General features: G+C 45.9%; 1 protein-coding gene across 1 annotated transcript; it reads right to left on the bottom strand.

The window, feature by feature from the left end:
• Positions 1-5,002: 5,002 nt before the first annotated feature.
• CKAP4 (cytoskeleton associated protein 4) lies at positions 5,003-17,567 on the bottom strand. The gene is made up of 2 exons (XM_084624351.1): positions 17,019-17,567; positions 5,003-8,605 (listed from the first exon to the last, which is right to left on the bottom strand). Exons 1-2 carry the CDS (start codon positions 17,355-17,357, stop codon positions 7,271-7,273), a joined length of 1,674 nt encoding a protein of 557 aa, XP_084480477.1. The 5' UTR covers positions 17,358-17,567; the 3' UTR covers positions 5,003-7,270.
• Positions 17,568-24,344: the final 6,777 nt, after the last annotated feature.

Here is a 24,344-nt window from a genome sequence, read left to right on the forward strand (position 1 = left end):
AGTCAAGTTAGAGTGGGAAAAAGTAAAGACAAATATCTGAATCCAACTGATGGACGTGTCTATAGTCCAGCGAGGGGAGGGTTTGGAATTCATGGAGTGTTTAAAGCCTTCTGTGATCAGAGACTCGTTGGTCTCCCCTTAGCAAACGGGATTCCAACCACCTGGGTTCAAAAATGTTAGTCCTTGTTAGGCCAGCTTTAACCTGGTTAGGAAGGGGAGAGGGGCAAAGATGACAGACACCCAAATTTTTGCATGAGCTTTGCTTACTGGAAAGAGGCTAGCTTTCTGAGCCAGAGATCATAATGCTGTGCCTATTGCCACTTTTCCTACTTCGAATCTGGTAGTTGTCATTCTCGATATTCTTTGCCTCTTCTTCTGGTAGTTATTCTTTGTTGTCATTCTCTGGTAGTTAATTTAGTATCATGCCTCACCCCGAAGAGGAAGTCTGCCGAGAAGCAGTGGCAGAGGTCTGTGGTGTGACTCTGATGTTACTGGGGGAGTCAGCACAGAGACTGGGTTGCTGTCAGCAGCTGTGCGGTCCCCTTCATGCTCTGTAACTGCACAGAAATTGCTGCTGGGGTGGAGCAAACCACTGGGGTTTCACTGCAAGCTTTTTTTCCTCTGACCATTGCAGTGTAGGGAAGGCTGGAGGCAAAAAAAAACAAACAGTTTTGGCTTGTACATTTCTAAGTCTGAAGGTTCAAACAACTGTTTACATGTAAATCTCCAAACCAACAAACACATTTAGGGGAAAAACCAAAGTAAAATCTATGGAAGTTCTTTCTTTTGCTCTTGCACAGGAAAGAACTTGTTATCCAAAAATCTGTAATATCCTAGCCAGTCTCTATCCCTTCAGGTGTACAGTGCAATGTTATGGAACTATACATGTGTATGGAGGCCCACAGTTATTTGAACTATTCTTTGATTCTGCTTTGACCTATAGCAGTGGTTCTCAAACTTTTGTACTGGTGACCCCTTTCACATAGTCAGCCTCTGAGTGTGACCCCCCACCCCCATACATTAAAAACAGTTGTTTATACCTTTAACACCATTATAAATGCTGGAGGCATAGCGGGGTTTGAGGTGGAGGCTGACAGCTCGCAACTCCCCATGTAATTACCCTCACGATCCCCTGAGGGGTCCTGAGCCCCAGTTTCAGAACCTCTGATCTATGGTATCTCAGAAAATGAATTTTTTGGCTCTAGTGAAAGGAGCAATGTGACCTAGAGCTTAGAGCAGTGGTTCCCAAACTTGTTCCGCCACTTGTGCAGGGAAAGCCCCTGGTGGACCGGGCCGGTTCGTTTACCTGCCACGCCTGCAGATTCGGCCAATCGCGGCTCCCAGTGGCCGCAGTTCGCTGCTCCAGGCCAATGGGAGCTGCTGGAAGCGGCGGCCAGTATGTCCCTCGGCCCGCGTCATTTCCAGCAGCTCTCATTGACCTGGAGCAGCGAACCGCGGCCAGTGGGAGCCATGATCGGCTGAACCTGCGGACGCGGCAGGTAAACAAACCGGCCCGGCCCACCAGGGGCTTTCCCTGCACAAGTGGCAGAACAAGTTTGGGAACCACTGGCTTAGAGAAAGGCACTGGGAGTCAGGACTCCTAGGTTCAGTTCCTGATAGTGTTACTGACTTATTGTGTAACCTTGATTATGTCACTTAACTGCTCTGTGTCTCCGTTTCCCCATCTGTAGAATGAAAATGAAAAGGCTTGCCCATGTCAGGGGTATTTTGAGGAGTGCTTTAATGCTTGTAAAACAGCTGGAGAGCTCTAGCTGAAATGTGTTATAGTAGTGCAAAGTATTAACAAATGACTGCCAATGTCAGAGAAGATTGGTGACTTAAGTTCTGTAGTGTAGACATAGCCTATGTCTGCATAGCTATGGCAGCAAGGACCTAGTTTGGTGCAGCATACATCCACAGTTTTTCTGCGGGCTTGTATTTAGTGAATGTTACAGCAACCTCAGGGCCGTTCTAACTCGTGGTCAGCTGACCACAGCCAGGTATGACCAGGATGTAAGGATGCCCCAGTTCCTTTTCCCAGAATCATGCCAAGGGTACAGGAGCTCCGTGCTACCAAGGAATTCTCCCATGCAGGGTGAATTCTCAGGGTGTTGAGCCACCAACTTTATGGCCATGATGAGTTGCACAAGCAGCCAGAATGGGAGTCAGGATCTGAAACCTGTAGCACCCTGTATATACTTTGAAAATAAATAAAGTATATCCTGTAAATCCTATTGTCTTTCTGGTAGAAATCAGGTATTTCTACATCTGACGACTCTTGAGATATCAGACCTTAAGATGATCACTAATCCTTTGCCAACATGGTATTATTGGTATCAGTCTGGGACAGAACACAGCAAGTCTGAGAGCAGTGGAATTGTCATCCTCTTAACAGCAACAATTCTGCTGGTGAGATCTTCTACCAAACCCAAAAAGTCTTGCTGTAAATAAGATGAAGACACAGATCCACAAAGGTACTTAGGCCTAGATACCTTTCTGGAGCTGGGCCGAACTGAGATTGTCAATAATGACTTCTGGAAAGCACCACTAGAATGCTCTCAACACCAAATCATTTCTTCTTTTGCTCTTCCCTTTGGTGGGCCTAAACTGCAAAATTCTGGCCTGGATTTTGAACCCCTGAAGATAGTGGGTGTTCAAATCTGCAGGGGTTTGGTTTTGTTCTGCTCATTCTGAGACTGGGGTCAGCTATGAAATTCTAGCTTGGGCTCGACTCACTCAAATTCAGAGGGAACTTGTGCTACAAGTTTGTTTTGGGCCCATCTTATGCTTAATTTTTTCATGAGGAAAAAATCGAAATTAAATCAGCATTTCCCAAACTTTTCAAAGCTGACAGGTTTCAGAGTAGCAGCCTTGTTAGTCTGTATTCGCAAAAAGAAAAGGAGTACTTGTGGCACCTTAGAGACTAACAAATTTATTTGAGCATGAGCTTTCGTGAGCTACAGCTCACTTCATCGGATGCATCCGATGAAGTGAACTGTAGCTCACGAAAGCTCATGCTCAAATAAATTTGTTAGTCTCTAAGGTGCCACAAGTACTCCTTTTTTCAAAGCTGAGTTTCATGTAAATGAAACCAATAGCACCCCTTACAACTAGTGTTAAAGGTCTAGCCTACATGAGCAGTCACTCCAGGCAGATTGTGTTTGGGACAGCAGAATCAGGGGAGCAGTAGGGGCTAGCACCTCCACAATGGAAAAACTGGGGGTGACTACATTTCTGCCCGCCCATGGATTGTTCTGCTATATTCTGGGAACCAGTGTTCCTTGTAAACTGGACATGTGTTGGGGGGCGGGGCACAGAGGTGAGCGTGGGACTGGATGGGATGAAATGGAATGGCCACTGCAGGCTCTGGGCTCAGGCTAGGAAGTGGGTAGGAATTTGATTGGGTCAGGCCCAGGAGCAACTACCCCTGTCAACAGATGCCAACTGCCAGGACCCCCTTTCTCAGCCTGGAGCTGGCTCCCCACCCCTGAGCTGAGCAACCACCCCCACTACCCCCATTCAAAGCAAGCTTCTGCTGCCTTTAAATTGTGTAGATCTACATAATATGATACTGGGTATGTCTACACTGCAATTAAAACCCCACAGCTAGCCTATGCCAGCTGACATAGGCTTGTGGGGCTCCAGCTAAGGGGCTGTTTAATTGTATGGTAGACATTTGGTCTTGAGCTGGAGTCCATGCTCTAGGACCTTGCGAGGTAGGAAGGTCCCAGAGCTTTGGCTTCAGCCACAATTAACCAGCCCCTGGGGGTCATGGGGCTCAGGGTGTGTCAGACGGCACTGGCCAGCCACAGATATCTAATTGCAGTGTAGGACAATCTCCTGGATAAATCTGAAGGTTTGTTTTATACTTTTGGGGTCCATCGTATTTAAAAGGCAATTGTTTATGTGTTATTGTGCAAGTGCATATAACTCCTCTAGATGTGACTAATGTAAACCTTGGGAAATATTAGGAACTTCAAATGATTTTTTTGAAACAATGTGAACTTGTAAAATTAAGTGGATTTCTCAGGAAAACTCTGCTGGGGGGTATGCTAATATAACCCCTCTGGTTAGGCAAAGATCTCATCTATTTGAAGCTTTGCCCTGGAGAGGGGACACCTTGTCTGGCTGATTACCTATTTCCAGTCTCTTCAAAGACCTCAAACTGGATAAAGGACTGACTCACAGATTCATAGGAGTATCTGTTCTAAGCAAAGCATGTTATGAATTTGAAACCATAGGAAAAGGGCTGCTCACCTTTCAGAGCCCACATCAGGGTTGGGGTGATCTCTGGTAAGTTTATCAGCATGCGTGTAGGTTCTTTATTGTTTTTAATAGGTTCTCTCTGTGATGCTTTTACCTTAAAAATAAAATCTGCTTGCTTAGAAAGAACTGTGTGGTAACTTAAAATTGTGGCAATTATATTGCATATCATCTGAAGGGAGAAGCGAAGCTGGCCTGCTTAGGGTACTCTTTAATGGGAAAAAACACAGTGGTAGCAGGGAAATACCCTGGTCAGAAGGAAAAGAGATGTGGGTATCCACGCCAGAGAGGTGATGGCTGAGGAGCCTGAACTGGCTATCCTGGCTAGACCACGGAGGGGGAATACAGTACAGTTGTCCTGAACTGACAAATATTTGTGTTTTACATGCTTTGAGCAGTGAAACAGTTAACTGGCATTTTAAAATATTGTTGGGGTCTGAATTAGCATTCATTGAAATAAATGGGACAGTTCACAACCCAGAGCTATTGTTTCAGGCTCTTTGCAAACTCAGATGAACATTGTTGCATCACTTATGCTCAGGCCACATTGTCAAGGTTTTCGTTACAATCATAACAGCTGCTATTGTTACTTTTTGGTTTTGAAATTAAAGCTGAGGCTCTGATGAACAAGTTAGAGGCTTTTCCACTCCACTCCCAGCTAGCTGCTGAACCTCAGTGGGAATATTCTGCAAAATGCTAAATTAAGTACCTTTCACAATAAGCAACATGAAAAAAAAAATCAAAACACAATTCCAAGTGTTTATTATGTATTAAAAATACTGTAAATAAGCCATACAGTTCACTTCACAGTAACCTAAACAACTGTTAGAAACTTGAAAAGAAAAGTCAACAAAGAACAGTGCAGTTCAAAAAGTAACAACAAAATTTATCTCAATGCAGTGCATCCGCCTCACTTATTAAGACTTACTTGACTTATTAGCAACTTCTCACTATGTACAGTGGGAACAGCATTACAAATAGCTGGGTATTTTATTCTTAAATATCGAAGGGAACTCCCTCTTTACCTCTGCTGTTCCCAGAAATTACCATTTGTTGGAGGTGCTAGTTCTATGAATCATTTTCTAATGCAGCCAAAGAGTTGGTTAAAATAGGGCATGCATTACACTCTCTGTAATGTGGGCTAGCAGATATCCCCATTTACAGAGCAGTCTGCACCAAGGCATAAGTACCTTTGAAAAACAACCTTTGAAAAGTAAACCTCAGAAAGAAAGGAAATCAGAAATCCTTTTCTAGGGTACAACCCCCCAAAAAGTTCCATGTTGGAGAGGTTCTTAGAATGCTTGAAATTCTTTAATATTTGACAGTCATTCTGATTCTCAGCCAACCTGAGGCTTGCTCGTACTCCATTGAAGTCAATGACACACTCCCACCGACTCCAGTTGTACAGAATACAGTAATACTAATTAAAGTCACTATCACCTCAGAGGCAATCTTGAAAGGTATTTTATTTAGAAACAATTCTGTTGGTATCATTCTGAATCTTCTCTTCCTCCTCCTGTGGTATTATTAGCAGGCTTAGGCCTGGTCTACAGCTAAAACATACGTCAGTCAGGGGTGTGTCGCCCCTCCCCCATGCAGCAACCTAGGTATGCTGACAAAAAACCCCAGTTTGTGCGCTTATAGGAGAGGGGTTCTATTGGCATAGCTAAAGTCACTGGAGGAAGTGGTGTTCTTACACTGGCAGAACAACTCCTGTGTCCTTGTACGTTGCAACTACACTAGGGTGCTGTGCCGGCATAGGCAGTGGTGTTTTTAGTTCCTCTCCTCAGTCTTCCTCACTCAAAGCCCTGATCATCTCCACAGCAACTAACCGTGATACCACGAAAAGGAATTACGACTTCAAGGGAGAGATTCTGACAATGTAAATAATCCCAAAATAACACGGCAAAACGTTATTGAGCCCTCTGGCAATGAATCACATCCTTCAATTCACATTCCTCTTCCCAGCCATGCTAATCTGTACATGGGGGTTTGGAGGTGCTGGGGAAAGGGGCATATGGGCACAAATATTTCTGCTCTTTAGCAGTGCCATGGAACACCCCTCAGCAGCTCTCGTCTCACGTTTTTTGGAGAACTAGAGTCTGTAGGTGCCCTATACTTCTCCCCACTCCATGAGTTTTCCTGTGTGCGGTTATGTATGCATGGCAGTCAGAACTTGCTTCTTTCCCTACACGGTGGAATAAGCTGAAGAAACAGATGAGTTGCCTCAGGCCTAGTCTACATGTATTAGTTTTACCAGCATGAATATTTTGATTAAGGGTGTGTTTGTTTGGTTTTAAAACCGTAATACCACTAAAAGCCCTAGTGTGGATGCAGTTACAGCAGTATAAGGTACCTTATGCCAATATAGCTACTCCCCTTCCACTAGAGGAATAGCTAACCCAGTATAAAGCACCTTTATATCAATATATCTATGGGTCTGTCTACACTACAGCCACTACAGTGGCACAGCTATGCGTTGTAGCTGTGCCACCTTAGCATCATAGCGTAGATGTTTTCTACATCGACAGAAGGAGTTTTTCAGTCGATGGAGAGACGGATTAACTACAAGAGGCGGTAGTGAGGTCACCAGAAGAATTTTTCCTTTGACCTAGCTGCATCTACCCAGGGAGTTAGGTCAACCTAATTATGTTGCACAGGGCACATTTTTCACAGCCCTGAGCAATCAAGGTAGGTCTATCTAATTTTAAGTGTAGACCAGGCCAATGTCTACAGTAGGGAGATTGTGCTGCTGTAACTATACCAGTATACTTAAAGCAGTACAACTTTCTAGTGTAGACTAGGCCTTAGTAATTTACCCTACTCACCCACCTATCCATCCGAACTCACAAAACTTTTAAAAATGAAACTAAACAGAAGAGAGATCCAGGAACTAAGCAGAACTGTCTCTAATTATGTGTCCTTGTTTTCTTTGGAGGTGTCAAAACACTGGGTATACAAAAGCTATTCTTTTAAATTCGATAACTGCACAGTTAGCACTGTTCACTTAAACTTTTTCATGTATCTTTTCTACTTTCATAAACAATCTATCCAGATCATTCCTTAGGTCATCTACCAAACTCCTCACAGACTCCACATTGTTCTCATTTGTTTCTATTTTCACTGAGTAAGCAACTAAACTATCTACTGCAGTTCTTATCATTTTCAAGTCAGATTCAACTTGATTGACAGAAGATCTTAATGTGTCTACAGAGCCTTCTACAGAAGACAGTTTTTCAAGATAGTCTTGAGATTGTGCTTGGCCCATCTGAGGCTTTTCTTGATCCAGCAAAGCACTAACTTGTTTCTGGATGTTATGAAGTGCATCAGCAGAGTCTGGTAGGTCACTCACACTTCTTCTCAGTTCATCAACATCATTGTATAATGAGAGCTGAGATTCACTAAGACTTTGCACAGTGTCTGTTATTGAACGTACATCACCATCTGAGGTACTACGCAGAGATGCAATGGCTTCCTCTAGAGTTGCTAGCTTTCTTTCATACGCTTCGTGCTTAGAAAGAAGTGATTCCATCTTTTCAGTCTGTTGAGCATCAGTAGAACTTAGAGACTGAAAATTGTCTTCTACACCTCTGAATCTGAATTCAAAGCCTTCCCTGTTCTTTTCAAGGGTTTCTAACACATTTTTGGAGAGTACATTTTCTTCCTGTTTGTTAAGGTTGGCTTTAATTTGCTGTAAATCTTCATCCAGTCTTTTAATCTCATCAGGGAGCTGCATAATGGATTCTTCAGCTTTAAGAACTTTCTCTTGAAAAGCTTTCAATGAAAGGTGTTCTGTGTCTGCAGTCTCTTTGAACGTCTCAAGTTCCTGTTTGAGATTGACTAATGCTTTGATTTCAGTATAAACATCCGATTCCATGGACTCTATTGTACTTTTCAGAGACTCTATGGCCTTCTCTTTGGTTTTCATGGATGTTTGCATCTCATCAACAGCATCTTTCAGAGCCTTTAATTCATGTTTATACACATCTGTTTCTCCCAGTGAAGCCACCTTTGCTTTCATATCATTGATTTCATTTTGGCTCCTTTTCTGGACTTCAGTGAATATGGCAATGTTATCGTTGATAGACCTGGTCAACTCTGTTAATCTTTCTTCCACAGTGTTTTCAAGTGACATGAAGTCTCGTTCTCTTGCATCCTTTACCACATGGATGCCATCAGACAGGTCTTTCAGGATTTCATTTTGTAGTTTTTGAAGAACCTCACTGATTCGATTTATTTCACTCTCCCCTTGTTTAACACTCTTCTCAGTAACTTCTTGTTTATGCTGAGCACTTTTCATCATGGATTCAAAACCTCCAAATGTGGCTTGAAGAGAATACACCTAAAAACAGAAATCCACATATTTTCAACTTAAATTTTCATCTTATGTTAGTTGATGAGGATGTCGCTATCTACCTAATTTACGTATAACCCCCACTATTGTAGTATCTGAGCACCTCAGAATCTTTACTGTTCCCTCCCTCAAGCATTCTGGTGATGCTGGGAAGTACTATTATCAAATAGGAAACTGAGGCACAAAGAAACAAAAGCTTGGGCTACACAGGAAAGTTATACCGGCATAGAGGAGTTGGAGAGAGGTGTGAAAAAACACACCCCTGACCGACATAGTTACGGCTGACAAAACCCCCAGTATAGATGCAGGTATCTTAACAGAAGAATACTTCCAGCCAAGTGGCTACTGTTGTTCAGGGTGGTGGTGTTCCTACACTGGCAGAATAACTCCTTCCGTTGGTATAGGCTGCATCTATGCTAGGGGGCTATGCCAGCACAGATATGCCCAGCAGGGGATGCAGATGGAGCCCTATGCCCAGGGGCCGCACTGAAGAGCCAGTGTCCAATAGAGGGACCAGCGCTCATGGCGTGCAGCCTTCTGCTCCCCTCCTGACCCCGGCCCATCAGTGCAGACAGAGTCTGTGCAGGGAAAGTGGACAGACTGGTACTGAAAAAGGGTTGGGGTCAGGAGGAGAACTTGTCCTGCACAGGCTCTCTCAGGAAGGGGTGCAGATGGGGCTCTGTGCCCTGGGGCTGTGCTGATGGGCCAGGGTCAGCAGGGGAGCTTCTCTGAAAAATTCCCAGGTCCTGAAAAAGCCAAAATTGAAGTGAAGTCTGTAAAACCCAAATAGTGGCTTTTTCAAAACTCAGAAATTCTTCTGAGAACATGAAGGGCTTTGCCTATTTGGTATGAGCTGATGGTTTCAGTCCAGCTCCCTGTCCAAATCACAGAAATTACCTCCACAGTTGGCACTGACTGGCACATTTATTGACAGTCTCAGCTCAGAGGCCAAGGCATCACTGGGCATGAAGACTGAACTACCTCTCCCACCTAGAATAAGGATCTAGGCATATGAATGGGAAAGCTTGCACGACCATTGCCTGGCTGGTCCCGTTCTGCGGATAAACAGAATTTCAGGCTTTGGGTCTATGAAAGTGGCACGTTCCATAAGCACTAAATTCACACAATTTAAAAAACCCCAAGTGATTTTAAAAACTCACACCGACTTCAGTGGGGATCCTGCACAAAAGAACTCTTACAGGTTTTGGCTGTGTGGCAGTGGTGAATAATGCATGCTACAGGAATCCTGGAGATGCTGTCTTGGCTCATTCCCTGCTACACATGTGGAGTGTGCATTAATCAGTACTGCCATGCGGTCTGTCAGGTTTATTGATTAGATAAGCAGCTTCAGACCTGGTTTCATTTTGTAAATAACATTATTAAATGAATGCACTTAAAAGAAAATATCTTATTTTTAATTATAAAAGGCCAAGTCATGAGGTCTTCATTCAGCTCCCAAGCCTACAAACATTTCCCACATGAGTTAGCTCATTAATTTAGTTACTAATGAATAAGTAAGTTATTCAGATACATGTCTGCAGGTTTGGATGCTCAGGTTGAACCTCCCTTGGTTTCAGTGGGAGTCTGAGCTGAGTAAGGACTGCAGGATTTGGCCAAAAGTCTTTTAATTTTGTTTTAAATGCAAACATTAAGTGATATACTGTTGATAGGTCCAAGTAATCCCCAAACTTTACAGGTGACCTGCAAAGGAAGCACGGTTTTACTATCCTTTTTTTCTTCAGGATGTATAGAGAAGGGGTAAAAGATTTCTCCCCATCCTCCAATTTTTTTCAAAGTCTACTAAATTTATTCCTTAGGGCTTGTCTTCACTACTGTGCTGCGCCAATGTAGCACGTCTGGTGAAGACACGCTACGTTGACAGGAGAGTGCTCTCCCGCAGATGTAATTACTCCACCTCAGCGAGAGGCGGAAGCTATGTCGGTGGGAGAGCATCTCCCACTGATATAAAGCATTGTGTACATTGCACTAAGTCGATGTAACTTACGTCACTCGGGGGTGGTTTTTTCACACCCGAGCGATGTAAGTTACATCAACTTAAGCAGTAGTGTAGACAAGCCCTAAGAAACACCAGGTATAGTATCATAGCTATTTCTTGTTTTGCTGGAGCACCAAAGGGAGTTTTCTCAGCCTTCTGTTGAAGGGATAAGAGTATTTGAATCTTTAACAAAGACAGTCTTTCTCCCAAACATTTGTCGGGTGTCTGAGGTAAATGGGTGTTAACAAAAAGCAAAGTTTTAAATAGTTTGTTCAAAAATCAAATTCCCTCTCAATTGCTCAAGTTTCAATCTAATTTGATTATGTTATAATCTCACTGCTTCTCCAGTTGTTCAGGAAAAACAGAGTAGATAAGACCTGATATTTCTAATAGAAAAATAAGCAGGAAAAAACCCACTCTTGAATCCTACCTTGTCCATGCCCTAACTCCTTACCACAGTTGCCAACTTTCATGCGGTAAATAAGCACCCCAACTTTCACAATAAGCCAAAAATCAAGCTAATCCCATTTCAAAACTAAGCCAAAACAAGCCAATCCCTAAGAACCCCAATACTCTATGTGACTAGATCCCCCTGGCCTGCAGTCTGGGACCGTGGTGGGCCTGCTGTGTACCTCTGACTCTCTCCCCCACTTGCCCCTGCTTGCCGGGAGCCAATCAAAAAAAGAAGCAACAAGCTAAAAGCTGGCCAACAAGCAACTCACAAGCCAATTAAGCCAAAAACAAGCCCAATTTCTGCAGCTTTTTTGAGGGTTTGGCATATCTGCTCCTTACCCTTCTCGCCTCAAAAAAAAGTCCCAGGCCACCTTCATATATCAGAAAGAACCAAAAAGGGCGTGGGGGGGGGAAGAGGGGGAAAGAATCCTTTCCTTTGCAGGCCACCTTTAAAACTTAAAGGAAAGATGATTACATTTTAAGCAGTTTGTACCCTGAAGGTCTTACATGAGACTAGAAAGAAATTAAATGGGAAAATGTGAATAATAATGTTACTCAAATTGCTATGTGGCAATGGTTATTAAATTGATAATGTGGTTCTATCAGTAGTTACCGCCCAGTGGTCTTTCAGTCTGATTTTACCATATACAGAGTTTTTCACTACAGAACTTTTTTCTGTATCTCTTTAAAGTTGTCATGTCACACATCAGGTGTTTATAAGCCTTACATAGTGCAGGGAAACTATTGCTCACCTATCTCCTCCTGCAGACACAGCTGTAAAATTAAACTAATGTGCTAAGTTCATCCTATTAACTAACCTGTCTCCAAATGTTACTGTTATCGGACCAGAGAATCTGGCTCTCTAATGTCACAATGTGCCAGGTCAGGCCTAAAGTGCCAGATGTGGCCAGTGGAGGATTCTCTGTAACTGAAAGTCTTTAAAACATGATTTGAGGACTTTGGTAACTCAGTCAGACGTTATGGGTCTATTACAGGAGTGGGTGGGTGAGGTTCTGTGACCTGCAGTGTGCAGGAGGTCAGACTAGATGATCATTATGGACCCTTCTGGCCTTAAAGTCTGTGAGTCTATGAGACAGATCCCCACCCTCTTTCCTGACATAGGGAGAAGGGTGTTTGTTGGGGCATGGTAGAATGGAGCTCTACTATGCCTCATTCTCCTCTTGTAATGACCCTGATGGACCATATGCCAAGTGATGTAGGTTGAAGCTGTTCCCCTGCACCTTTAACTTACTACAGGGCCACGTGGTTGAGGATCAGAGCTCTAATGTAAAATAGAATCAAGCCCAATATAGTCAAGATAGACCAATTTCTAATTTAATTAATCTTAATAATCTTGTACTCAGCCTATTTACTCTAAATGGCTTGCTGACCCCTACATGAGCCCTTTGCAAGAAAGGGATAAAACCCTAACTTCAAAATAACAGTTCACATTCATTATAAAACAAGGGTTTGGAATGGCTTCCATTTAAGAAGAGACTAAAAAGATTAGGGCTGTTCAGTTTAGAAGAGAGATGACTAAGGGGGGATATCATAAATGTCCATATATGTCTATCATGAATGCTGTGGAAAAAGTGAATCAAGAGGTGTGTGTCTAGCTGTGCCCCCAAAGGCATGGATTTCAATCACAGTCTTTGAAAGGCTTAATATCATATACAAGACAGAAAAATATTCTTCTACTGACAACCAGTTTTCTCCTTTAAAAAGTCATGTTAACATGTCAAATAATCTTAGTTCCTCTGTAAATTGTGCTAAAATAATCTTTGCTCCTCTGTCAATTGTGCTATACTACAAAGACTAACTACAACTTTCCACATAATTTCCTTTCCCTTCCTACAGCTGATGTGAATAGCAGATGAGCTTATATAACTCTTACTTCTGACAATGCCTCTGTATGGCAAAAGACCAAAGAGGGTGGAGGATGGAGTTCCCTCAAAGCAGCCTAAACTGGCAGTGCTATATAGGTATAGCACAGTATCCTACAGTGATATTAGGCCATGAATTGATCTCCTCCCTCTGCCTTTCATCCTTACATTAGAAATGCATGCCTAATGTTAGCCATCCTTGACACACAGGTAGGTGGAGTTTTATCTCCCTTTGGAACTAGAACATAGATATAAGAGCTGCCAAACTGGGTCAGACCATGGTCCATCTTGCCCAGTATCCTGTCTCCAACAGTGGCCTGTACCAGAGCTTCAGAGAGAGCGTACAGAACAGGGCAATTTTGGAGTGATCCATCCCTGTCTTCCACTCCTGACTTCTGGTAGTCAGGTTTAGGGTCACTCTGAGCATGGTTGCGTCCCTAACCATCTTGGCTAATAGCCATTGATGGACCTATCCTCTATGAATGTACCCAGTTCTTTTTTTAACCCAGTTATACTTTTCACCATCAGAGCATCCCAAGGCAATGAGTCCCACAGGTTAGCTGTGTGAAAAAAGTACTTCCTCTTGTATTAAACCTGCTCCAATTAATTTCATCAGGTGACCCCTAGTTTTTGTAGTGTGGGAAAGGGTAAATAACACTTCTTTATTCACTTTTTCCACAGCATTCATGATTTTTTAGAGTTTTATCAGATCACCCCTTAGTCACCTCTTTTCTAAACTGAGCAGCCCTAATCTTCTCTCCTTGTATGTTCCAAACCCTCGATCATGTTTGTTACCCTCCTTTGAATCTTTTCTAGTTCCACTATATCCTTTTTGAGATGGGGAAACCACAACTGGACACAGTATACAAGGTGTAGGCACACCTTGGATAGCTAATTATTTAAAACATCATTTGTGCGCCTCTCTCTCAGAGCCTGGTATTAACTTGTGATTTTGGCCACAGCAATCCAGAGATGAAAGGAGCACATTTTACATATCCCTATGCTTGGTAGGCCTCAAGACAAATTAAGGCTGGGATTTTCAAAGGGACCTAAGGGAACTAGAAACCCAAATCCCATAGATTTTGAAAATCCCAATCTAAATATTGAAACTAGTAGAGTGATGCTGATATTTCCAATAACCTCAGCCTTCCCTTTGATAAGCAAGGGAAGAATAAAAGAGACACTGCCTGGTGTTACAGCACCTGAATTCGAACTGCTCTCTTTCAGAAAAAGCTCTCCTTAAAAATGTCTTGTTGCTACAGAACAAAATATTAGCCCTGGGAAATGATGGCTGTAACAGGCTGCTCAAGAGAGAAATGATAGTATGATTACGTCTAGGAACTTAGGCGTGATCTACACTATAAAGTTAGTCTGTGTCTACATTGCCACTTTACAGCGCTGCAACTGTCTTGCTCAGGGGTGTGAAAAAACACACCCCTGAGCGCTGCAAGTTTCAGCACTGTAAAGTGCCAATGTAGATAGTGCACTGGCACTGGGAGCCGCACTCCCAGCACTGGTAGCTACTCCCCTCGTGGAGGTGCTGTTTTTTGTTGTTGTTTTTTAATAGCGCTGGGAGAGCTCTCTCCCAGCGCTGGTGCCGTGACTACACAGCCACATTAAAGCGCTGCCGTGGCAGCGCTTTAACGTGGCTAGTAAAGACATGCCCTGCAGACAGCTTTACTACATTGCTCAGGCTGTGAAAAATTTCACACCTTATGCAGTGTAGTTAACCCAACCTAAGGCCCGCTGTACACACCACTAGGTTGACGGAAGAACCCTTTCCATCCCTATAGAGTTTAAGCTACAGTGACACCACTGCACTTTATTTATGTCTAGTGTAGATATAAAGAACTCTACTTTCAGTGAGTGCTTGATGAGAGAGGGATGGTATGTGTGGAAGGAAAACTAAAACTTCAGTGTTGCACTGTCTTGGCTCGCTCTCTTTTGGGCTCACACAGAACACACTCACAGCAGCCAGCTCCTGCCTGTTGAGTAAGTAGAGGACAGAAATTGATATGAATTGTGTGCCTACGAATTTCACAGATCAGGACTCCTCTTAGTTTAAATCCCTTGTCAGCTATTAGAGGACAAATAGGCTTGTGGTGATGGCACTGGACTGGGACTCAAGAGATCTGGCTTCTGTTCTTGGCTCTGCCATAGGCTATCTGTGAGATCTTGGCCAAATCACATAATCTGGCTGAGCCACAGCATCCAATCTGTGAAATGGAGAAAACAATACTTTCCTTCTTCACAAGGATGCTGCAAATCTGATTCACTAGAGTCTGTGAGTTGCTCAGATACTGAAGTGATGAGTGCCATAGAAAATACAATAAATAATTATATAACTACCTAAGTTCTTATACTGAGGCTATGTATTATATTCCTATGTCATACATGCCAAGCTTTTGATCCCAGTATCTCCCTTCCCCCATATATCTTTAAACAAATATTAGGCAAATTAAAATGTTGTGCCTGTCACGTTCGTCAGTACCATGTGAACTTGAAATCCAGCCAGCATGAAAAACTGAGTTCTACAATCACATATGCATTGTAGGTGTTTTTCTTTCCCCTGTTGCTGTGTAAAAGACCCACACAAACAAACAAGAAACTGACCAACTAAACCCCCTATCCTGCACACTGACCCACTGTGGGCAGATTCTTCACCTACATGGAAACACCTGATCCCCATGGATCAGCTTACAGTTCGATGCCCTACTGATCACACAGGGAAAACAGTGAAACTGAATGACTATACACAGGGTGCTCTCAGATGTACAAAACCCACAAACTGAAAAAAACAGACATTTTTTCTCTGATCCATTTCAGTTATAATAATCTCAGGTGTTACTGTATGTAACACTTCCTAACAGAAGTGTGATTTTTATTTTAAGTTGACAGTATTTCTAACATTTTTTTAAAAAGTGAAATATTTTAAGCCATCCTGAAAGGTATGGGAAGTGCATTGCACTGCCATGCCTGAAGCCCTAGCCTAGAAGTGGATTCCGTTTGAGCAAAAATAGCATCCTCCAGTTTCAAGGAAAAGGGTACCTCTCTGATCAATTGGGCCACACACTTCACTGACTACTTCATTACACTCCTGTGGAAATCAGTTGCAACAGAAGTTGCTGGTCTCATCCTCTTGGCTGGAGATAATGTAGGAATTTGGCAGACACTGTAAGCAGTGAGGGTGCAGCCAATCAGCAGTTCTGGTGCTACCGCTATTGCTTTTTAAAACAAGTGGGATTTTTGCTTTTCATAGTGTGCAGCAAATTCGACTGCCACTGAAAACTGCAGGAAAATAAGGGCGATGCATAGTCAAAAACAGTGACAGGGTGAAAGCAAAACATGCTCTGCTGCTATCTATGGTGTAGGAATAGCCAAGATTACTTCGATATAACTCAGGGGTGTGAATAAGCCACCCTCCTGAGCAACATAGGTTACACTAACCTGAGTGCCAGTGTAGACAAGGCTAGGTTGGCAGGAGAGCTGCTCTGCTCCCGACACAGCTACTGCCTGGGGGGGGGGGGGTGGATTTATTAGGGCTAGTCTACACTGGCAATGCTAAAAAACTGCCACAGCAGCGCTTTAATGTGGCTTGTGTGGTGGCGGTGCTCAGCGCTGGGAGAGAGCTCTCCCAGCGCTCTAAAAAAAAACCCCCACCCCCATGAGGGGCAACGCTCCCAGCGCTGGTGCACCGTCCACACTGGCGCTTTAGGGGCGCTTAAACTTGCTGTGCTCGGCGGGGGGGGGTGTTTTTTCGCACCCGTGAACAAGAGCGTTGCAGCGCTGTAGCGAGCCAGGGTAGAGAAGCCCTTCGCCAGGAGAGCGCTCCCCAAGGGCGTCTTCACCGGACGCAGCCCTTCTCCTGGGGACTAGCCCTTTGTCTGCTCCTGCCGAGCGCCGGCACCGCCTCGCCTCCAGGCTCGGCCTCCCTCTGCCTTCACAGCAATGGAGTCGCCAGAGTTTGGGGAGCCCTGGCAAACTTTGCGAGCGCCCCCCCCTCCCCCTGCCCGCCAGTTGAGGGGCTGGCGGGTGGACAGAGAGAAACCACCCACCTCCTTGCCCTTACCTTCTGCGCGACCCCCTCCAGGGCGCGGGCCAGCTCCTCCCGCTGCCGCGCCGAGCCCTCGTGGCGCAGGCTGAGCTGGCCGAGCTGCCCGCGGAGGTGCTGCACGCCCCAGCCCGAGAAGGCGGCGGCTGCCACCAGAGCCAGGGAGAAGAGGAGGTTCAAAGCCCTGCCCAGGCTGCAGGCGGACGGGCGGCCTCCCGCCGCTTTGCTCCCCTTGGCGGGAGCCGCCGCCGCCGCCTGCTGCTGCTTCTTTGCCACGTCATCCGCGCCGCCGGAGTGGGACTGGGTTCCCTTCTCCGAGCCGCTGCCCTTGCTGCTGCGCTGTCTGGCGGCGGACATGCCGGCTGGGAGGGAGGGCGGGCGGCGCCGCTGCTGCCCAGCGAAAGAGGCCGGCGGCGCTTCAGGCGGGTTAATCAGCGCGGGCTCCGCGGGAAGGGCTCAGCGCTGCGGGACCGAGCCGCTCTCGCTCCCCATTCAGTCCGGGCAGAGGCTGTGGGGTAGGAGGGTGGGGAGGCTCCAGCCACAGGAGCCGGGGCTTCCCCGCCCCGCTGCACACCCAGCGCCGCCTCCCCAGCCCGGCGAGAAGGGGGAGCTGCCACGCACACCGGGAGGAAGCAACCCAGCTCCATTCCCCAGCGAGCCCTTAGGGGGGAGCCATGCAGTTAGGGTGACCAGAGAGCAAAGATGAAAAATTGGGACCGAGTGGGGGGGGGGGGGGGTAATCGGCGCCTATATAAGAAAACCTCCCAAATACCGGGACTGTACTTATGAACTTGGGATATCCGGTCAAACTACATGCAGTGCTGCGGAGAGGAGAGACTAGCAGCCCTTGCCTCTGTGGCATTTTCTGTTTGAAGTCTACTAACCAAACTATAGGCAAGGGAGCCACACCTACAGTTAAGGCCCTGTCCACACTGACAAGGTTCTGTGCAGTAAACCGGCTTTCTGCATTGTAACTCCCCAGGTGTACACACTGCCAAGCCACTTAGTGCACAGAAACTGCACAGTTGCAGCGCTTTAAAAAAACCACCCAGACAAGAGGCGTACGGCTTTCTGCGCCGGGGGTACAACGCCACCGTGCCAGTGTAGACACCCTGGTCGATTACAGCGCTGCGACTGGCTTACTGGAGGTATCCCGCAATGCCTGTTCTCACCTCTCTGGTCATTGGTTTGAACTCTGCTGCCCTGGCCTCAGGTGACCAACCGTCATCCCCACCCTGTACATTCATTTGCAAATTTGAAAGTCCCCTTCCTGTTTGCTTGGTGATGCGTTCAGTGGTCCCAGCGCATCTTTTCAGGTGGCCATGCCTGTTCCACGCACCAGGCGATCTCCCACTTGGAGCAATGCGAGCTGCTGGACCTCATCAGCATTTGGGGAGAGGAGACTGTCCAGTCCCAGCTGCGCTCCAGCTATAGGAATTATGATACCTATGGCAGATTTCACGATGCATGACAGAAAGGGGCCATGACCGGAACACACAGTAGTGCAGGGTCAAAGTGAAGGAGCTGCGGAACGCCTAGCACAAGGCACGGGAGGCAAACTGCCGCTCTGGAGCTGCACCCCCGAGCTGCTGGGTCTACAAAGAGCTGGATGCAATACTTGGCGGCGACCCCACCTCCACTGCGAAGGCCACTGTGAATACTTCAATGGCTTGCATGCCACTCAAGAGTGGACCGAGCCAGGAGGAGGAAATCTTGGACGAGAATGTGGAGGGGGACCCAGAGGCAAAGGACAGCTCGGAGCTCAGAGATGCATGCAGCTAGGGGCTCTTTTCTACCCCAGAGGAGGCTAGCCAGTCACAGCTGTTGGATGTTGGTGAAGCACAAACAGGAGAGGAGGCCTCTGGTAAGTGGATTTGATTTTGGGAATCGCTGAAGAGAGTTGTTGGGTGCAGAAGGCATAGGTGCAGACTTCCCCGCTTTCCCCTGGGTGCTCAACCCCTCCCCCCCACACACACACACTCTGCCCCTGGCCCCAGCTCTTCCCCACCCCCATTCCAACCCCTTCCCCAAAGTCCCCACCCCAATTCCACCCCTTCCCTGCCCCTATTCTGACTCCTTCCCCAAATCCCCGCCCCGGCCCTGTACTTCCCCACCTCCTCCCCTGAGCGCGCCATGTTCCCACTCTTCCCCTTCCCTCCCAGCACACCGCCAAACAGCTGTTTGATGGCAGCCAGGGGGAAGCGCTGGGAGGTAGGCAGAGGAGCAGGGATGTGGCGTGCTCGATGGGGGGAGGACTCCCACTACAATCAACACCCATGCCTCTGCAGGTTGGCCCTGCTGAAGTATAGTACCTGCTGCATTGTACTCCAAAGGAGAAGGTTGGATATGATCTCTGGACATACATGAATCTTTAGCCGCCCCGGGACCCCACCTCCTCCTGGGACCTTCCCTTCCCCCATCCCCCTCACTGCTGATGGGGTTTTTTTGACTCTCTCCTCCGGTTGTCGTTTTTTAATAAAAGAATTGCGTTGATTTGAAAGCAATCTCTATTCTCTTAATTGAAAGCAAACAGAGCTCTGCAAAGCAACAGCCAATTATGTTAAAATTTCATATTGCATCGTCTGCACCAATCACAATCATCTCCTAGCATTGCAAGCACTCCAAGCATAGCAACAAATATTAGTGGCTTTCAGCTTCAAATTGCTGCTTCAAGGCATCCCTGATCCTTATGGTCCTGTGCTGCCCCCCCTCTAATAGCCCTGGTCTCTGGCTGTTCACACTCAGCCTCCAGGCATTGAGCCTCTGTGGTTCAGCCCTGAGAGAAGCTTTCACCCTTCCCTTCACAAATACTGTGGAGTGTACAGCACACGGCTATAAGCATAGGAATATTGTCATCGGCCAGGTCCAGCTTCCCATAGAGGCAGCACCAGTGGGCCTTTAAATGTCCAAAAGCACACTCAACAGTATTTCTGCACTTGCTCAGCCTGTTCTTGAACTGCTCCTTGCTGCTTTCAAGATGCCCTGTGTATGGCTTCATAAGCCACAGTATAAAGGGGTAGGCAGGGTCTCCCAGGATCACACTGGGCAGTTCGACTTCCCCTATGGTGATCTTCTGGTCTGGGAAGAAAGTCCCTGCTTGCAGCTTCCTGAACAGGCCAGTGTTCTGAAAGATGTGTGCGTCATGCACCTTTCCGGACCAGCCTGCGTTAATGACCGTGAAACGCCCACGGTGATCCACAAGCGCCTGGAGAACCATTGAGAAATACCCCTTGCAATTAATGTACTCAGTGGCTAGGTGCCAGAATTGGAATATGCGTGCCATCTATCATCCCTCCGCAGTTAGGGAAGCCCATTTGTTCAAAGCCATCCACAATGTTGTGCACATTGCTCAGAGTCACAGTCTTTTGGAGCAGGATGCGATTAATGGCCCTGCACACTTCCATCAACACGAGTCCAGCAGTCAACTTTCCCACTTCGAACTGGTTAGCAACCAATCAGTTTTCAGAGTAACAGCCGTGTTAGTCTGTATTCGCAAAAAGAAAAGGAGTACTTGTGGCACCTTAGAGACTAACCAATTTATTTGAGCATGAGCTTTCGTGAGCTACAGCTCACTTCATCGGCAGTTTCCACGGTATGCATCCGATGAAGTGAGCTGTAGCTCACGAAAGCTCATGCTCAGATAAATTGGTTAGTCTCTAAGGTGCCACAAGTACTCCTTTTCTTTCAACCAATCAGTAGCATTCTGGAATAGCCAGCTTTCACAGTGCAATCATCATGCGCTTCTCCAACGGCAGGGCAGCTCTCATTCTTGTGTCCTTGTGCTGCAGGGCTGGGGCGAGCTCATCACACAGTCCCATGAATGTGGCTTTCCTCATCTGAAAGTTCTGCAGCCACTGCTCGTCATCCCATACGTGCTTCATGATGTGATCCCACCACTCTGTACTTGTTTCCCAAGCCCCAAAGCAGCGTTCCACTGTGGTCAGCACCTCCATGAATGCCACAAGCAATCTCATGTCGTAGCTAGTATGCGTGGCAAGATCAATGTCACGCTCTTTTTGCCTTTGTAGTTTAAGGAATAACTCCACTGCCACTCGTGATGTGTTAGTCAGAGCGAGCAGCATACTAGTCAACAGTTCAGGATCCATTCCTGCAGCCTGAAGAGGCAGGGTGCACAGTACACAAACCATTGAAAGATGGCGCCAAATGCGGACAGAAGCACAGGGATTGCTGGGATGCAAAGCAATGTATCACTGGGCATTGGGACAGGAGCCAGGGTGCCCCGCAACCCCCCTCTGTCTTCCTACAACTCTTAGCAGCAGAAGAGGAAGAGATGCTCTGTGGGATAGCTCCCCAGAGTGCACTGCTCCGAATACCGCTGCAAGTGCCGCAAGTGTGAACATGGTATTGCGCAGGCAGCTGTCAGTGTGAACACACAACAGTGTTTTCCCTTCAGCGCTCTCTGAGCAGTGCTGTAACTCTGCCAGTGTAGACATGCCCTTAAGGCTGCCCAACGCTTCACATTACAAGTCGCTTGTTCAGGCCAGGTCTACACTACGCATTTACTTCAGTATAACTACCTCGCTCATGGGATGTGAAAAATCCACCCACCTCCAGGGTTGCCAAGCCTCCAGGATTGTTCTGGAGTCTCCAGGAATTAAAGATTCATCTTTCATGAAAGATTATGTCATGTGATGTAACCTCCAGGAATATGTCCTACCAAAACTGGCAACCCTACCAGCCTTGCCAGCCCCAAAAGTCAGACCTGCCCCAAAGTCAAGAAAATGAAAATAATGATAAATTACATTGGTTTTTTTTTTTCGCATGTGGCTTTTGATTTTCTGAACTCTTCCTGCCCAGCCCCAAAGCATTTGGGACAGCTGCAGTGTTGCCAACTCTCCTAACAATAAGATGATTGTGCCGCCCCCCACCCCACAAGTGCTCTCGGTTGGCTGCCAGATGATGCAGAGCTGCCAGCTTCTCCTAAGCCACAAAAAATATAATGAATGAATGCTGCTTGCCACACTCCTCAACCCCCAGTCCACGTCCAATCTGCCCTTTGCTCCTCTTGCAGTTCTAAGGGTTCTTCCCCCAGACTCCAGGTCTGCGAGGGCAGATCCAGCACATCCCTTTCTCCCCCTTCCCAGGCTGGGGAGATGGGAGGCAGCTCCAGGGGTTCTTCACCTCCTTTCCCCTTCCCAGGCTTCGTGTTGCAAGATGGAGAGGGAAGGGGGAGGAGCACAGAGCAGACTGATCACTTTTTTTCACAAGCGGGGAAGAGGGACCAGATCTCTCTGAGCTGCTGGGGACTATCTGCTCCTTCCTCTCCCCCTCCCCTACCCCAAAACTCCTCTGGGCTCCTGAGGGGAGAGATAGCAACTTGTCTCCTGCAGGAGCCCTGTTTGTCTGCCTTCCCCATTTCCTCACCTCCTGGGCAAGAGCCGCCAATCAGAGAGAGCTTTTCCGTGGGCAAGACTGGCAAGACAACACTGCAGTTTTCAGTTGCTTATAACTTTGCCAATCTTTAACCATTTGGGCTGAAACTTTCTCTGCTGGGTGGCTGCTTCAGGCTGAATTTTTTGTTAAATGTCATTTCCAAGAATGAAGTTGGGCGAAATAATATGTGATTATGTATCATAATGAATACACAAAGGGAGGCATAATTAAGGTTGCACTGGCAACCTGAATTCTGGTACTTCCTAACTATTGAGTGTTTGACTTTGCAACCTTATTGTTCTTGTAAAGTAGGGATTTTTTATGAAATATATACAGATAGAGACCTTTACGCTGCAGAGCTGTCCAAAAATTGGATGGAAGATGTCCTCATTTGGGATTAATTTTAAAGTTGTTTTTAAAATTTCTCTCTCTAATGCTGGATGCTTTGGTGTGTGTAAGACGTTTAAAAGGTAACCAATCTATTTCTGAATCCTCAAATGGTCCTAGAAGGAGTTGACATTATTCAGAGGAGACATGGTGGGTGGGGAGGGGAGGAGGAGATGATTTTTCTGTCTGGCTCTCTGTCTGTCTGACCCAATGACTATTTAAGTATTTATCCACAGCAGACAGTCGTTGGATCAGAGAGAGAGTGACTCGGTAGTCCAGTGGTTAGGGCATCCACATGGGAGACCAGGATCTAGTCCCCCTGCTCCAATCACTCTTTCATTATTTATCCACAGTGGCATAGCCTTAAGAGGGGAAATTGAGGGAGCCCCCCCACCAGAATAGATCACAGTGGAGCCTAAAACTGGGATTTAGGTGCCTAGGTCAGCGGATTAGGTGCCTAAGTACCTTTGTTGATTCCACCCTTATGTCTGACTTCTAACAGTCTCTGTTCTCCCTTGCAGCTGAACCAATTTAGCAAGAATAAAGATTATTCAGCTGTCAAACTCTGAAATCTAAACCAAAATTCAATATATGTAATATTTGAGTTATGTCCGGTCCTAATTCCTCTGTCTTTTCTGCAGCAGAGTCCATGCTCCAGATTTAAACTATACGGTCTTTAGGGAAAGCACTATCTTTCGTTATATAGTGTCTAGCCTAGTGGGGCCCTCATTGTTGACTGGTACCTGTTGCGCTCTCACAGTACAAATAATAAATTTCAGCTGAGCCTATCAAGTCTCTATAGGCATGGGACGTTTTAATTTTCTTGTAAGATATGTTGTTTAGTGTTTGTTTGTTTTTAATACTCTACAAAAATGGGTAAACAAATAATTTTAACTAAAGCTAATTTAAAAGGAGTGAATGATATCCCTGGGAGGTGAAACTATGAGTTCTCAAATGGCTTGGCATTACAAATGGACTTCTTCCTGGCTTTTTTCATGAAAAGAGACCTTCCCTGAGGTTCTTGTATCCCAAAGAGATGCAAACTAGGGCACGGTAAATAAGCATGCATTAGAAATGTATTCTTCCTTGTGGAAGTAATCGGATTAGACCATTGAATGTAATCCCTTCTAATGTCTCCAAGTGATGGACACCAAAGGCAAGATTGACTGGTGGGATGCATCTCTTGGAAAAATAATCACTTATTCAACCAGGGGGCTAGGAATCACAGCATGCATGATCTCCTTCCCACACTTTCAGCTCTTACTCATCAGTTTTCTTTAGCAGAGCTTGTGTTAATGAGGAGGTACTGCAAGCATCACCATTCTTATTTTTATTTATTATTTGCATTATGGTAGTGCTTGGGAGCCCCAACATGCACCAGGACTCCAGTGTTCTGAGAGCCGTACAAACACAGAACAAAAAGACAGTCCTGTCCTCAAAGAGTTTACAATTTAATAGAAGATAATACAACCTTCATCACATATACTACTTGTCAGGTGTGCTTATGCTAATGGCATTATTTCACAAGGAGGGAGGAAGAGCTATGTATAACAAGGACAAGCA

The sequence above is a fragment of the Lepidochelys olivacea genome (genome assembly GCF_965140295.1).
Source record: "Lepidochelys olivacea isolate rLepOli2 genome assembly, chromosome: 1".
Taxonomy (NCBI): domain Eukaryota; kingdom Metazoa; phylum Chordata; order Testudines; family Cheloniidae; genus Lepidochelys; species Lepidochelys olivacea.

Coding starts and splice junctions, on each gene's coding strand:
- CKAP4 (XM_084624351.1), bottom strand. CDS start 17,357: ATGTCCGCCGCCAGACAGCGCAGCAGCAAGGGCAGCGGCTCGGAGAAG. Junction 8,606..17,018: donor TGGAGGGGGTCGCGCAGAAG/GTAAGGGCAAGG, acceptor TTCTGTTTTTAG/GTGTATTCTCTTCAAGCCAC.